General features: G+C 47.6%; 1 protein-coding gene across 4 annotated transcripts in view; it reads left to right on the forward strand.

Moving 5' to 3' along the window:
- The window catches only part of SRGAP3 (SLIT-ROBO Rho GTPase activating protein 3), a 230,801-nt gene that overhangs the window by 196,137 nt on the left and 21,401 nt on the right, over positions 1–13,263 (forward strand). For 3 of the 4 annotated variants that reach the window (XM_070390687.1, XM_070390689.1, XM_070390690.1), the window contains 6 exons: positions 493–523; positions 1,615–1,675; positions 3,496–3,573; positions 8,688–8,822; positions 11,815–11,920; positions 12,118–12,345. In XM_070390687.1, the coding sequence (XP_070246788.1) occupies positions 493–523; positions 1,615–1,675; positions 3,496–3,573; positions 8,688–8,822; positions 11,815–11,920; positions 12,118–12,345 (639 nt within the window). The remainder of the gene's footprint in view (positions 1–492; positions 524–1,614; positions 1,676–3,495; positions 3,574–8,687; positions 8,823–11,814; positions 11,921–12,117; positions 12,346–13,263) is intronic. The other variant, XM_070390688.1, reaches the window with a different exon arrangement.

Raw genomic sequence — 13,263 nt, forward strand, 5'->3', positions numbered from 1 at the left:
TGTTGGAGTTTGGAATCAGGCAGAATCCTGTTGGGAGCCATCCAAAGGGCACGTGATACACATGATCTTGGTAAAATTCCCTTTTTCCCAGGAATGAGCTTTCCTGGGCTGAATTCCAGGGGCAGCGTTGCAGGTGTGTGGGCAGCTGGGCTCTTGCCCACTAGTGAATAACGAGCCCCTGTGTTGAGAAGCTAGGGATGGGATGAGGAAAGGGCTCAGTGCACGCTGTTCCTCCACTCTGACAAGGACTGAAAGCCCCTATGTCACCTGGTGTCCAAGACAGCAACGCTGAAAGGAACTCCCACGAGGCCCTGAGATGCAGGGAACCCCGCCCCACGCAGGCTGGCTGGCAGGCCCCCCGGACCTTTGCTGGCTGCCCTTGCATTTGGGCGTTCACGGACTCTGAAGGATCTGCTCACTCTAACTGGTCTTACTCCTGCATAATCTTTTCTTTTTCTCCTGCTCTGCTGCCTGTTTATTTTTTGTTATCAGAGGAAGAAGAAATGCTCGAACCAGGAACCAGGTACTTACTAGAAAGGTCCGGTAGCCCCCTTCAACTGGAGAAACCTGTCTGTAGTGCTGACGTTAGAACAGGGCCCGCCTTGCCTGTCGCCAGTGGGTCTGTGCTGTTATTCCCTCCCTGAGCAGTCAGTCAAGGAGAGAGTTCCCAGGTGGGGTGCAAAGGAGCCACGAAAGCATCCGAATGCCCTTCACAAGAGCATATTGCAAATGCCTTACTGTTTCCTCACTGTCTGAGGAGGCTGGTCATTTAATATGACCCCTTTTAAAGAGAGTTTAAAAAATATTAAGTGCTCTTTTGTGACCTGAAATAGCAGAGAGACCAACCAATCACAGAATTCAAAAGAAAATTATCCCTTGCCCAGCCCTTGGTGGCCATGGACCAGTCTAGGAAAATGTAATTGAAAATACATTCACACCCCAGATGCCTATGTTTAGAATTGCATCTTAGTCAGCCTGTTTGACTAAAGTTGGCCACTCAGTGGTCAAGGGCTGACTTACTGTTTCTAGAACCTTTGTTTATAACACTGCTAAACAAGTATCTGTCTGGGTGTTTAGGTTGTAACATCCTGAGTGGAACTGGTCTTCCCTTCTCAGAGCTCAAAAGGCCCCTGGGTCCAGCCTGGCGTCTCCCATAGTGCGTTCTTCTTAATCCTGGCATTAGGTACCGCAGTCCTGGGAGGAGGCCGTGGCCCTGCTTTCTCATCCCTGAGCCCTGGGAGAATAGCTTGAGTTGGGGCAAAGTGGAGTGGGAGGCAGAGAACCCTGCAAGAGCCAACTCCAGCCCCTCCACCCAGTGGGTTCCCCCGCTTCCAGAGTGCCTATCAGGCCTCCTGGGCCCTGATTCCTTCCCAGCGGAGTAAGAAGTCAGAGCATTTCTCTAAAATTATCATAGCTATGCCTTTTTTTGCACTTAACTGAAGACTTTCTATTTTAACTGTTTGTGGAGCCTTTAGGATTAGCAATTCCTTGCTTGTTTTCCTACTAATCTGATGGTACTAATATTCTGGCTTGAGTTTATAATCTGTGTTTGCAATGTCTGTTCTCCCATGGTGGTTGCCAAGCCCAATAAAACTCACAAATTTTTTTCTTAAGGATTCGGGACAAGCTATCCCGCTGGTAGTTGAGAGCTGCATCCGATACATCAATTTATACGGTAAGCTCAATCATGGGGCAGTGTTTTCAGCTCTTTCCAGAGCAGGTGCTAGGCTTTCTCAAAGGAAATGGATACTAATTCATCTGGAAGACTTCCTGTCACTGCTCTGCTTCCGAGGGGAGACGCTTCGCGGAACAGCTGCCTTTCTGAGTGCTATCTTTTGAGCCTTGTGTGTCAGGGATAGAAAGACCCAGGAATGGGGAAGGTCAAGGGGGGCAAAAAAAAAAGGAGATATATGTAATACTCTTTGTAATACTTTAAGCAATAAAACAAAAAAATTTTTTTTTTAAAAAAAGACCCAGGAACTAGGAAAACCGAGGAGCAGGGAGGGCATGGACTGGAGTACCATCTTAGCTCCTTCCTCACTCCCACCCGATCCCAGAGCTCTGTGCTTTGAGCACTGAATGCAGCTGGTGTCAGTCAGTTAATACTGCAAGTGTGTAGTAAGCTCCATGAAGGAAACACAGTGTCTGGGATTTGCTAACCACGGTATCCTCAGCACTTAACTCGTGCTTTCATCGATTTATTTATTCATTCCTCCAAAAATATTGTTTTCAGAGTGCATAGTAGGCACTGTTTGGACAATGGGAATATAGATACCAGCCAATATAACATAGCTTATATTACCAATTAGAAGGTCAAGCAAATAAACAAGCAGAGAAATAAACATTAATTTCAAGCAGCAATAATGCCTAAAAACTAATGAAGAGGGAATACAAATGACTGGAGCAGGCAGGGCTGGTTTAACTAAGGTGGTGAGGAGAAACCTCTCCCAGAGAGTAATTAAGACTCCAGGGCCCTTTAAGACTCCAGAGAGTAGAGGAAGCCAGCCATGCAGTCCAGGTGGAGAGAAAGACAAGTGTAAAGGCCTAATATGGGACGAAGGCCAATGTGACTGGACAAGTGGGCCAGTGACATAGGGGGTAGAAAGTCAGTATTGGTTAACGAAAGAAATAAACAAGCCTCTGTCGAGCAAATGCTTTGTACAAACCAAACTTTGACAAAAGCCTACCTTTTAAGAGTAAACTCTTTCCTAAATTATAATGTGGAGAGTTGTCTTATATAGGAAAACTGAATCCAGGAAAAGGATCAGAGTATCCTCCATTAATTCCCATTTAAAAGGAGGGAGGTTTTTCAATTCCCTCAACCCTATGGGTTGCTGTATGTCATTACTGTTAGGGCAAATATTAGGGTCTCCTTTGTTCTGGCCTTGTAGAAACGCTTAAGAAAAATGAGACTGTTTTTCTTTAATGATGTAATCTTTTCTAAATTTCTCGATACCAGGGCAGTATGTACTTTAGAATCTAGCTTTCCTTGAAGGAAGGAAATGTCTGTGTTAGGGGAGGGAGGGCTGAGGCAGTGGATTTGTTCCTTGTTCAAAATCTCTGTGGCTATTTCACTCAAATGGCATTTATAAACTCAGGCCAAACTCCTTGGTGCCAATGCAACTGGTAAACTCAGTAGCCATGGCACCAACCAGTTATTTGCCTGAGCTGACTTATTGGTTAAATTGGAAGTTATTCATTGATCCAGTCTTGATATAAACTTCTCGTGGCCTTTTCCTCCAAACCCAGACAAGAGACACAGACATATGAAGCAGGATGTGTCTGAGTGTTCTGGTCAGCCACACTTCATTTCAAAGGTTATTTTGGGTTTCTACCAGGACACCTTCATTGGGGGAATGACTCTCTTACAAAGGATGGTGGGAGAAAGAGACAGCAGTGGGGTGAGTCATCAAAGTTCCCAGTGGTCTGATGAGATCAAGGCCTTATGGCATTTTTCTCTTTCTTTCTTTTTTGTTTATTTGTTTTTTCTTATAGGACTCCAGCAGCAAGGGATCTTCCGAGTGCCAGGATCTCAGGTTGAAGTCAATGACATCAAAAATTCCTTTGAGAGAGGTAGGTGCAGAGTGACCATTTCAAGCTTGTGGCCAGGGGAAGCCAAGGTGGGTGTTAGCACATGTCTTAGAGCCAGTGGTGTGCAGTGACTTCACATTGGTAGCTTGAAATCAGCCATGGTGGGAGTATTTACACCACGGAAATTGGCAAACACAAAGATCTTTTATTTTTATTTTTCTCCTCCAACGAGCTAGCTATTAAGCATTTACTAGCACACATGGGTGGCTTTTTCTCGTGGGCCATATAGTGGTTGCTGGGAAAGAGGGCCTTGTAAAGCTCTCTGGAATGATTATGTGAGTCTGCAAAGGCTGCTATGTTTTACAAACATTGGAAGAACATAGATAACACTGAGTGGCTTTTAGAATATCCTAATTCTTAATTTTCTATGTAGTGTTTTTGACAAAACTACACATTGGGAGGAAGAGAGTATACATTCCTCCCACCCTCAGTGAGGTTATCTACTTCTCACTTTGATTAATCAAGGATGTAAAGCTTATTAGAAATGAAGTGACTGTCACAATAGGAGCACATGTGGCTTGTTTCGTGTAACCTCCCTTGGCCTCAGATTCCTGATGGGGACAGATAGATGGCCAGTGACAGTGTCCATGCAAAGTGAGGATTCATTGGGTCAGGAGTTCAATTCTTAATCCACCTCTGCTTTTTACACTAGGTGCTTATCTCACATCCTAAATAATATCTTTGCCTCCAGTTCACCACCATTTTGGAAGAATAACATCTCCACAGTCTACTCCTCTTAACTCTCACTTACTTCCTTTTTCTCTGAGTGGTTCTGATATTAAGTTTGATCCGAGGCCCCCAATCTCAAACCCATTTCCCCACAATAGAGCACATCCCAACTTTTTTTTAAAAATCCTCACCTGAGGATATATTTATTGATTTTTAGAGAGAAAGAAAGAGGGAGAGAGAGAGAAACATTGATCTGTTGACCCTAAACAGGGATTGAACCCACAACCTTTTTGGTGTACAGGATGACGCTCCAACCAACTGAGCCACCCAATTTACAAAGCACTTCCTTACCTGTTGTTCTAACAGCCTTGGGAGATGTATGGTTTATCCCCATTGGCTGTGCTCTGGACAGGCCTCCCCTGGGGTTCCGGCCCTAGAATTCTCCCTACTTATTACAGAGCTTCCCCTGGAGGGGCTGCCTCCTGTGCACACTCATCCCCTCCCTAACTTCCCAGTTCCATCCTGAGGTCTAGCTCAGGGTGGAGAAAGCATTCTGTCAGCTCCAGGTGGTCACCACCATAGCCTGCAGCACAGCCCTCTGAGGCCCTAGGCCTCTGACTTGGAGCCAGGGGATTCCACACCTCGGGAACAGCATGTACAGAGGCCACAAAGCAAGAGGTCTCCCCATCAGCATCCCTGATGGAAGTGTATTCATCATTCCCTGAGCTTCTCTTGACCACACTGGACAGCACAGTCCAGAGCTTTGTTTCTTTATTTCCCTAACTCCTTAGCACCCCTGCTGCCCTGTGTTCATTGTAAATGAGTAGATATGGTCAGGAACCTTTGCTGGTCCCATCTTCCTGGGCTCATCCCATTATAGAGAATTCCTTGAATCTCATGGGTAAACTCACTGCATTTTCCTGCTTCCCCATGTCCTGTAAGTAACCTCACTGTACCAGGCAGCCAGGCCCTATTCCCACCCCAGAAGCACTGCCTTCATTCCTTCTTGGATGTGGTTTTTTTAAATGTAACACCTTCTGTCACTTGCTTGGGTGCCTTGCAGGGATGATATGAAATTTATAAGGACTCTCTGCTCCTAACAAGCCTTAGATCACCCCAGGCAAAGCCCTGGAGGGCAGAGATCACCTGACCCAAATCTCTGCCGCAAAGAATACCTTCTGCTTTTCCTTTGCTATGCGGTTGGCTCCTTTCCCTCTCTTCACCATTCCCAAGTGAATCTCATTCTCTCGCCAGCCTGAGGCTACAGTGAAGCATGGCTAATTCCAGAAGAATCATTCCTGGTATGTCTCTTTTAAGAAAAATCCATTCCTGGCTTCTTTGGGCTGACTAGTGCCCAGATTTCTCACTTATTCTTTTCTCTTTCTTGACATTCACCAACCAACTGCCCTGGGTTAGGCTCCTCACCCAGCTAACCCTCAGGGGCACCTCTCCCACCTCTCCTGAAAACCCACTGTGTTTCTCCCCCTGTCCTCCCACCCCGACTCCCAACAACAGCCAGGTGGCCTGAGCTTGCTCCGGGCTCAGCATTTCTTTTCTCACCCACTCTCCACGGCCTACATGCTCAAACGTGTGACAGGACTTTCTTTCCAAACCAGGACATTGTGTGTTTTTCCTTCCTTTCTTTTATTTTGTAAAATTTCAATCCCCAGCGCGTGCAGGGTGCCTGACCTTCACCACTTGCTCAGAGAGCTGGTCTTCCCTTCTCTGGAGCAGATGGTCTCGCCCACGTTTCCTGTACGGGGAGGTTGAAAGCACCACTCTCTTTTCCTTAATCTTCTGGACAGACATGCTTGGTTTACTATTTCTAAACCCATTTTCTTATTTTTCTCACACAAGTCAACCGGGGTTTTAGTTGAGGTTATTATTATTCTCCTCTTTATTGCTGTCAATAAATCTTAGACTCACTTCTCCAGTGTTAAGATCTTCCTGTCATCTTCTGACAAAATGAAGGAAAGAACATTAGGGAAAGACAGGACTGGGCAGCTGGGCCTGGGGGAGAGCTGAGGCTTGCTGTTGTCTCCCAGGCCAGTTCTCCATCTCTGTTTGCCCCACAAACCAATCCACATCCTCTTTATACATCAAGGTGAGGGGGCTGCCAGGTCTCCTGTGTGGAGGGGAAGGGACCCAGTGACCCTTTCGCCCTGCACCTTCAAGACAGGGGTTTGGACTCTTAGCCTGTATGGCTGACACATCCTGGCCTCAGCCTGGCCCTCCCAATACTATTTCCTGCCCCAGGAGGAGGGGTATGACCAGGAGACGTAGGAGGGGCTGTCGTGTTGAGGAGCCTCAGGAGGGGCATGTGTGGCCCTGTGGCCACAGAGAACTGCCCTGTGAGAGAGACTACCTGCACCTTCCTGCCGTGCCGGTCCCGCAGCAGGGCCCTCTGGAGCCTTAAGCACACAGTGTGTTCATCCCCTGCCCTGGACACAGCCCTGCCTTAGCTTCCAGGTGAGCTGGCTGAGAGTACACTGTAGGCAGGACCATTTTGTTAACCATTCTAGCTCCCCCAGGACATACACTAGCTAAGTGTGAGCACAGCTTCTCTCGACCTGCCTGACATTTTAGCTGTCATTGTCCTCCTGAGGAAGCCAGCATGCACACGAACCTGCTCACCTCGAGTTCTGGAATTCCATTCATTTCCGGAAGCAGAAGTGACTAGTTGCAGAGAGCCCAAGGCCTAGGCTAGGAGGGAGGAATTTCTGGACGGCTCCTTTTATGGACTGAGTTGTCTTCTGGGAGTCAGAGCAAGAGTGAATGTTGTGTGTGTGTACAAAGTCAGTGCGTTAATCATGCTTAACAAGGGGAGCTAATATGGAGACATGTGAGCTCACTTGTGCATCATGAAAACACAGGAGCAACGTGTGGTAAATATAAGGAAACAGCTTAATATAGTGCAGAGTTTTAGAATGCGTGTGGTCCTTCAGGGGGCCCAAGGGCTGCTACTGGGAGAGGGAGACTGAAGAGATAGGCTTGGACCTCTCCCCCTATTCAATTAAGACAGTTTTGTTCTATATGTTAAATATTCATAGGAACTGTTTTCTTGAAAGAAAGAAAAAGTTTGGGATTCTACTATAGAGGAAAGAGGGAGGGAGGAATGGAGAGAAGAAAGGAAGGGAGGGAGGGAGGGAGGGAAGGAAAGAGCGAGGAAAGGGAGCAGGGAGGGGATAGAAGGAAGGGAAGGAGGGAGGGAGGGAGGGGAAGGGAGGGGAAGGGAGGGGAGGGAATAGAAAGAAGGGAGGGAGGGAGGCAGGCAGAATTGAAAAGGTGGAAGAAGGGCTATCTCTCAAGCAGTATGAGGTCTGGGAGAGGCTAGTGTCTGGTTTTGACTTCATGAGTGTGGGCAAGTTGTTTCACTTGCTGGGGCCTCAGCTTTCTCCCAGGAGAGAATGGTGGTGTTGGAACCACGCCCCCCTGGTGCCCTGCAATGCTGCTTGAGGTTTAGAGATCACGTGTGCAAATGTGCTACATCAGCACAGGCAGTGATTGTTTCATGCTTTTTCTCTTCCTTCCCCATGAGAAAGTCTTGTGGGGAGCATTCTCTCTCTTCCCGTGAGGACATCTGAGAGCTTGACCTGTGGAAGGAGCAGCAGTGTCCTGGCTGCCACATTCGGTCATGCAGGTTGGGCACTGCACAAGGGTGCACAGCCAAGAGGGCAGGAGGGAGGCGGCTCTGGCTCGTGCTCTAGATGCCACAGCCCCAGTCCAGGAAGGAAGGGGGGCGTTCTCTGAATTGCACTACAGTACGTTGGGGCTCGCAGAGGCCCTGCAGTGACACGCATCCTCTTCCTACTGAGGCAGGGAAAAGAGAGCCAAGGACAAGTTTCCAGTTCTCCTCCTCATGGCTTGCCAGTCCTAGAGTGCCCTGGGCTGTCCTGGGAGGCGGGCCAGACACCATTGTGCAGACCTCTCACAGCCCCTTCCAGAGGGGGCAGCTTGCTCCCTGCTTCCTCTCACCTCCCCCACAGAAGCCCTCCTAGCTCATCAGTTCCTGGTGTGAACTAGCTCAGTAGCCCCTGACTAACCTGGAAAGTGCTGCTCTCCTGAGAGATTATTTGCCCTGTCCAATTGGCAAAAACTCAGAAGGCTGACACCGTTCCATGGGCAGGGCTGGGGGAAAAAGAAGCATTCTCCTGGGTTGCTAGTAGGAGTGTAAACTGTGCAGCCCCAGTGGAGAGAAAGTCGATGTGGCAAAGTGAGTGTAAGTGAAGGGTGGTGGGTGGTCATTATTTCAATTTTACAACATTCCTCTAGGTTTGAACATTTACAGAATCAGTTGCAGGGGGAACTCTAAACTTGCTGTGTTGAGGAGGTCCCATCTGCCTGCTCCAGTTCAGGCTGGCCTGGGTCCTCTCTTCTGCCATCTGCATGGTCCCCGCCTCCTTATCGTCACCCCTGTTTCCTCACAGGTGAAGACCCCCTTGTGGATGACCAAAATGAACGAGATATCAATTCCGTCGCCGGTGTTTTAAAACTGTATTTCCGAGGACTGGAAAACCCACTCTTTCCTAAGGAAAGGTTTCAAGATTTGATATCTACTATTAGTAAGTATTTCCCAGGTGGGATGATCATTTTCTTGAGAAATCTTTATTGAGATTGCACTATGGGCTCATCACTGTGCTAGGCACACAGGAGGGACACTGTGAAAGAAGCAGTATGGCTCTTGTCCTCATAGATCTTAAAGCCTAGTTGTAGAAACAACAAGGTGGATTATAATGCAAGAGTTCGTGGGCATGGTACACCCCTGGGTATGGAAGGAGCTCAGAAGAGAAGAGAGGAAGACTTAGTATCCAGATCTTAGCTGAGAGTGATATGCATAGTGCAAGAGGCTGGAAGTGGAAGGGTGCAATGGAGCAAGAAGGGGAAGACCTTGAATGCCTTGCAATGATTCCAGAGATTTTCCCTTTGGGAAATGGGGAGCTATGGAGGGTTTGGGAGTTCAGGTCAGCAATATGTCGAACAAGGGAAGTGCTGAAAGTAAGTGGACTAGCATCTTCCTCTGACTCGCTAGCCATCAGAGTCCTCCTGGACTGATATGTCTGTGGATGAAGTGAGGAGTCCTGTCCAGGAGCTTGAAGTAAAGGCACCTTCACTGCAAGATGCCAAAGCCCAAGGCAACTTTTTGGAATTATTTTTTTTTTAAACTTTTAATATTAGAATATGGGAATTTTAGTATTTTGGAATAAACTCTTTAATATGATCGATAGAAAATTAGCCCACTGGGGATGCTTCTCACAGTGCTCTGAGAGAGATTTGCAGCCAAGCATGTGTCTCAGGAGGTGGTGACAGCTGCCTTGTGTAAAGGACCCTCTCCCCCGCCCCCTGCCCTCCACACTACTTGCTCCTCATCTTTCCAGACCCACTTCAAGCTCCAATTCAGCTCTCAGAAATTCCAGGCCACAAAGGTCCCACCTTGTCTGAGCCCTGTGTCCCTTGCTCAGCCAATGTTTCCAGTTCCCAAGCAAGGCCCTCAGCAGACAAGGTCGTTGACTCCGGAACAAGCTCCTGGCATTGGATAAGTTGAATCACACCCGGAATCACACAGTGAGAAAGAATGTTCCTTCTTAGTTTCTTCCCAAATCCTGTGATTAGTCACATCAAGGAGAAGACCTCATGGGTCAATCTCCCTTCTACACAGAGAGACAGAATTTAGTCTCAGGAACTTTTGTAGAGAACCGTGTCTACATATAACTTAGTAATATTGCTTCGCTTACATTATATCTATTTTTATGTTAACCTTCTAATTATGGTAAGTGATCCTGGTTTCTCATTTATAGAGTGAGGTCAAGTCTTTTTAAATAAATATTTTAAATAAAAAAATTAATAAATAATAGTGGAGGTGATACTAGGGCACAATGACTAGAAGCTGAGGATGTGGAGCAGCAGCAGATCAGTAAAGGGACAAGGGCCTTAACTTTATGGGGAGGCTTCGGTGAGGCTCCCTGGAGCCAGACCTTGGTAGTCTGCAGTGTGCCCGACAGGGAAGAGAGATCTAGTGTGTGCAAAGGCCCAGGGACAGCCAGGTCCTTTGTGAGAGGGAGATGGTGGATAAAGTGGCCTGGCACAGAGTTTCTCAATGGGGAACTGTTGGCAGTGAGGGTAGAGCAGTACCTTGCGTGTTACCTACACTCAGGACACTTAGCACCTTGCCCCTGAATCCCAAATGCCGGTAGCACCCTCCAGTCTCTGACAACCTCAAAGAATGCCTCATATCTTTGTAAATTCCCCTAAAGCAGCGGTTCTCAACCTGTGGGTTGCGACCCCTTTGGCGATCAAACGACCCTTTCACAGGGGTCGCCTAAGACCATCCCGCATATAAGATATTTACATTACGATTCATAACAGTAGCAACATTACAGTTATGAAGTAGCAACAAAAATAATTTTATGGTTGGGTCACAACATGAGGAACTGTATTTAAAGGGCCAGAAGGTTGAGAACTGCTGCCCTAGAGGTACACTACTTTTGAGAAGCGTAGCTCTAAATCATCCATGCTCAGGTACTTTGTGAAGGGGCAGTGACTAGGAGATGGGTCATGCAAGGTTGGTTGAAGTCCCATCATAAAGAGCCTTGGATGCAGAGGAGAAACAGAGGTAGTGTTTTACAAGAAGCATGTGGACAGATGTGGAGGCTGGAGGGAGGGGCTACATGAGAAAAAAAAACAACACATGTGTTTTCTGAAAAAGAAAATGACATGGATTTGTGTATCAGCCCTGCAGAGCTTCAGGAGCTCACTCACCTTAAAGCCAGCTTTCCCTTTCCACAAGGCAAAGTCCGCAAAGCACTTTTCTCTCCTTATCAAGCCCAATTTGCTGCTCCCATCCCTGGCCTGACTGATAAAAATACCAGTGTCTGTCTCCTAGGATTGACCTGAAAACAGAGGTTAGAGATGAGATCCCAAGCACCTGCCAGGCTCTTTGGCCAATATATAGTTTGAGAGACGGTTATTCATTCAACACTTTTCCTGAATACCTACTATGTGCCGCCTTATGTTGTAGCTGGTGTTTATAGAGAGTTTAATGAAACATGGACTACCTGTATCCATCAGGACTCGTGGGTTACAGGCGACAGAAACTCCACTTCTACTGGCTTAATCCATCAAAGGGAATGTCTTGGCTCACGTTCCTGAAAGTTAGGCCCCACTGGATGTACATTTCACTTGGCATCAGCAGGAATGTGTCCCCTTGTCTCCATGCTGTCTTCACTTTCAGGCAGGATCTTCTTCCCTGGGGTCCTTCAGCTGCTTCACGCTTCCCTCAACCCAGTTTCAAGAGGGTGCCTCTCTCTAGGTTCCTCCAGTCCAAAGCCCTAAAGATCAACTGCTATTGGTTCTGATTAGGTCGTGTAGCCCTCCCTAGACCTACCCTGGGGCCAGGAGAATATGATGCTTTGATTGGCCAGGCCAGGGTCACATTTCAGTCCCCAGAACTGAGTAGAACGGGCTCCCCTGAACTGATCTAGGAGGTGGGACTCGCAAATGTTGACTGCTTGGCTCTCTGAGGATGACGGACAACCTGAAAGCCCCTTTATGTTGCAGAACTGGAGAGCCCAGCTGAGAGGGTGCACCAGATCCAACAAATCCTCATCACCCTTCCCCGCGTGGTCATCGTGGTCATGAGATATCTCTTCGCTTTCCTCAACCAGTGAGTTGTCCAGCTAGGGGTGGGGGGTGAGGGGGGCACGCCCCTTTTTGACTCAGGGGGTCCTGAGACCTTTGCAGGTACAGCTGTTCTTAGAACATGGAACCTTTCCAGATTTGAGTGGAGCCTTCAAGAGAAAGAAATCACAGGGGGAGGCTTCGCCTTTCCCAGGTGACCTGTGGGTGCCTCCTCTCTTACAGCCTCTCGCAGTATAGTGACGAGAACATGATGGATCCCTACAACCTGGCCATCTGCTTCGGGCCCACCCTCATGCACATTCCTGATGGGCAGGACCCTGTGTCCTGCCAGGCACACGTCAATGAAGTCATCAAAACCATCATCATCCATCATGAAGCCATCTTTCCCAGCCCCCGGGAGCTAGAAGGACCCGTGTATGAAAAATGCATGGCTGGAGGGGAAGAATATTGGTAAGATTCCATTCCTCTTCATATTATTATCCCTCTTAATACTATTATTATCATGTTGTTACTGTTGAACGGGAACAGTAAGAAACCCTTTAATTTTCTTACTGCTTTATAGTCTGTACTCCCATTTGAGCTTCACAGCAGCCTGACATGAGATAAATGCATCAGTCCAGACTCTATTGATTTATAAGGGACAGGAATAGAACTCAAAGTGGTTTAAACTAAATGGGATTTATTGGTTTACTTAAAAAGTCTGGATCATGGCGTCAGGTATAGCTAGATCCAGGAGTTCGACTGTTATCATCAGGACTCGGTCCTGCCATCCTCAGCCTGTGGCTCCTCTTTCTTCCATGTTGGCCTCATTCTCAGGCAGCCTTTTTCCTGGTGGTTTCAAGAAGGCATTGGTAACTCCAGATTTAGAGCCCATTCTCTCAGCATCCCCAGTGGAAAAAGAGCTCCTTCTTCCCAAATGTTCCAACACAAGCCCAAGAATGATGTCTCCTTGCTGGGGCTTGAGGCTAGTGAACTAATCACATTGGTTAGCAGATCCAATGCTGTCCTTGGCCGGGTGAGTTGTAAGTCCATCTCAGGCAGCAGGGAAGTGGATAATCTCCACCTCAAACTCACGAACTGGGAGAATGACACTTCCGGCCATTGTCCCCGTCCACCAGGAGGTCTCTTTTCCAGCAAAGTGAATCCAGTCTTTGAGAGCTCCACACCAGGTCAAGAGTTGCTAGTTGGGCACTCACACTGGGTCAGGGGAGAAATATGTGAGAATCTTATCAAAATCAGGGCCGACTACCTTCCCCAGGCTGAGACCTTAAATGTGGTAAGACAGGAAATTTTTTTTTTTAATGTGGAAAAGACAGGAGATTCAGAACACTGGCTGACAGAGACCAGTCAAAGGGTTGGCACTCTTTC

Source organism: Myotis yumanensis, unplaced genomic scaffold, assembly GCF_028538775.1.
Source record: "Myotis yumanensis isolate MYYU_CA2020_CCGP unplaced genomic scaffold, mMyoYum1.0.hap1 SCAF_14, whole genome shotgun sequence".
Classification (NCBI taxonomy): Eukaryota; Metazoa; Chordata; class Mammalia; order Chiroptera; family Vespertilionidae; genus Myotis; species Myotis yumanensis.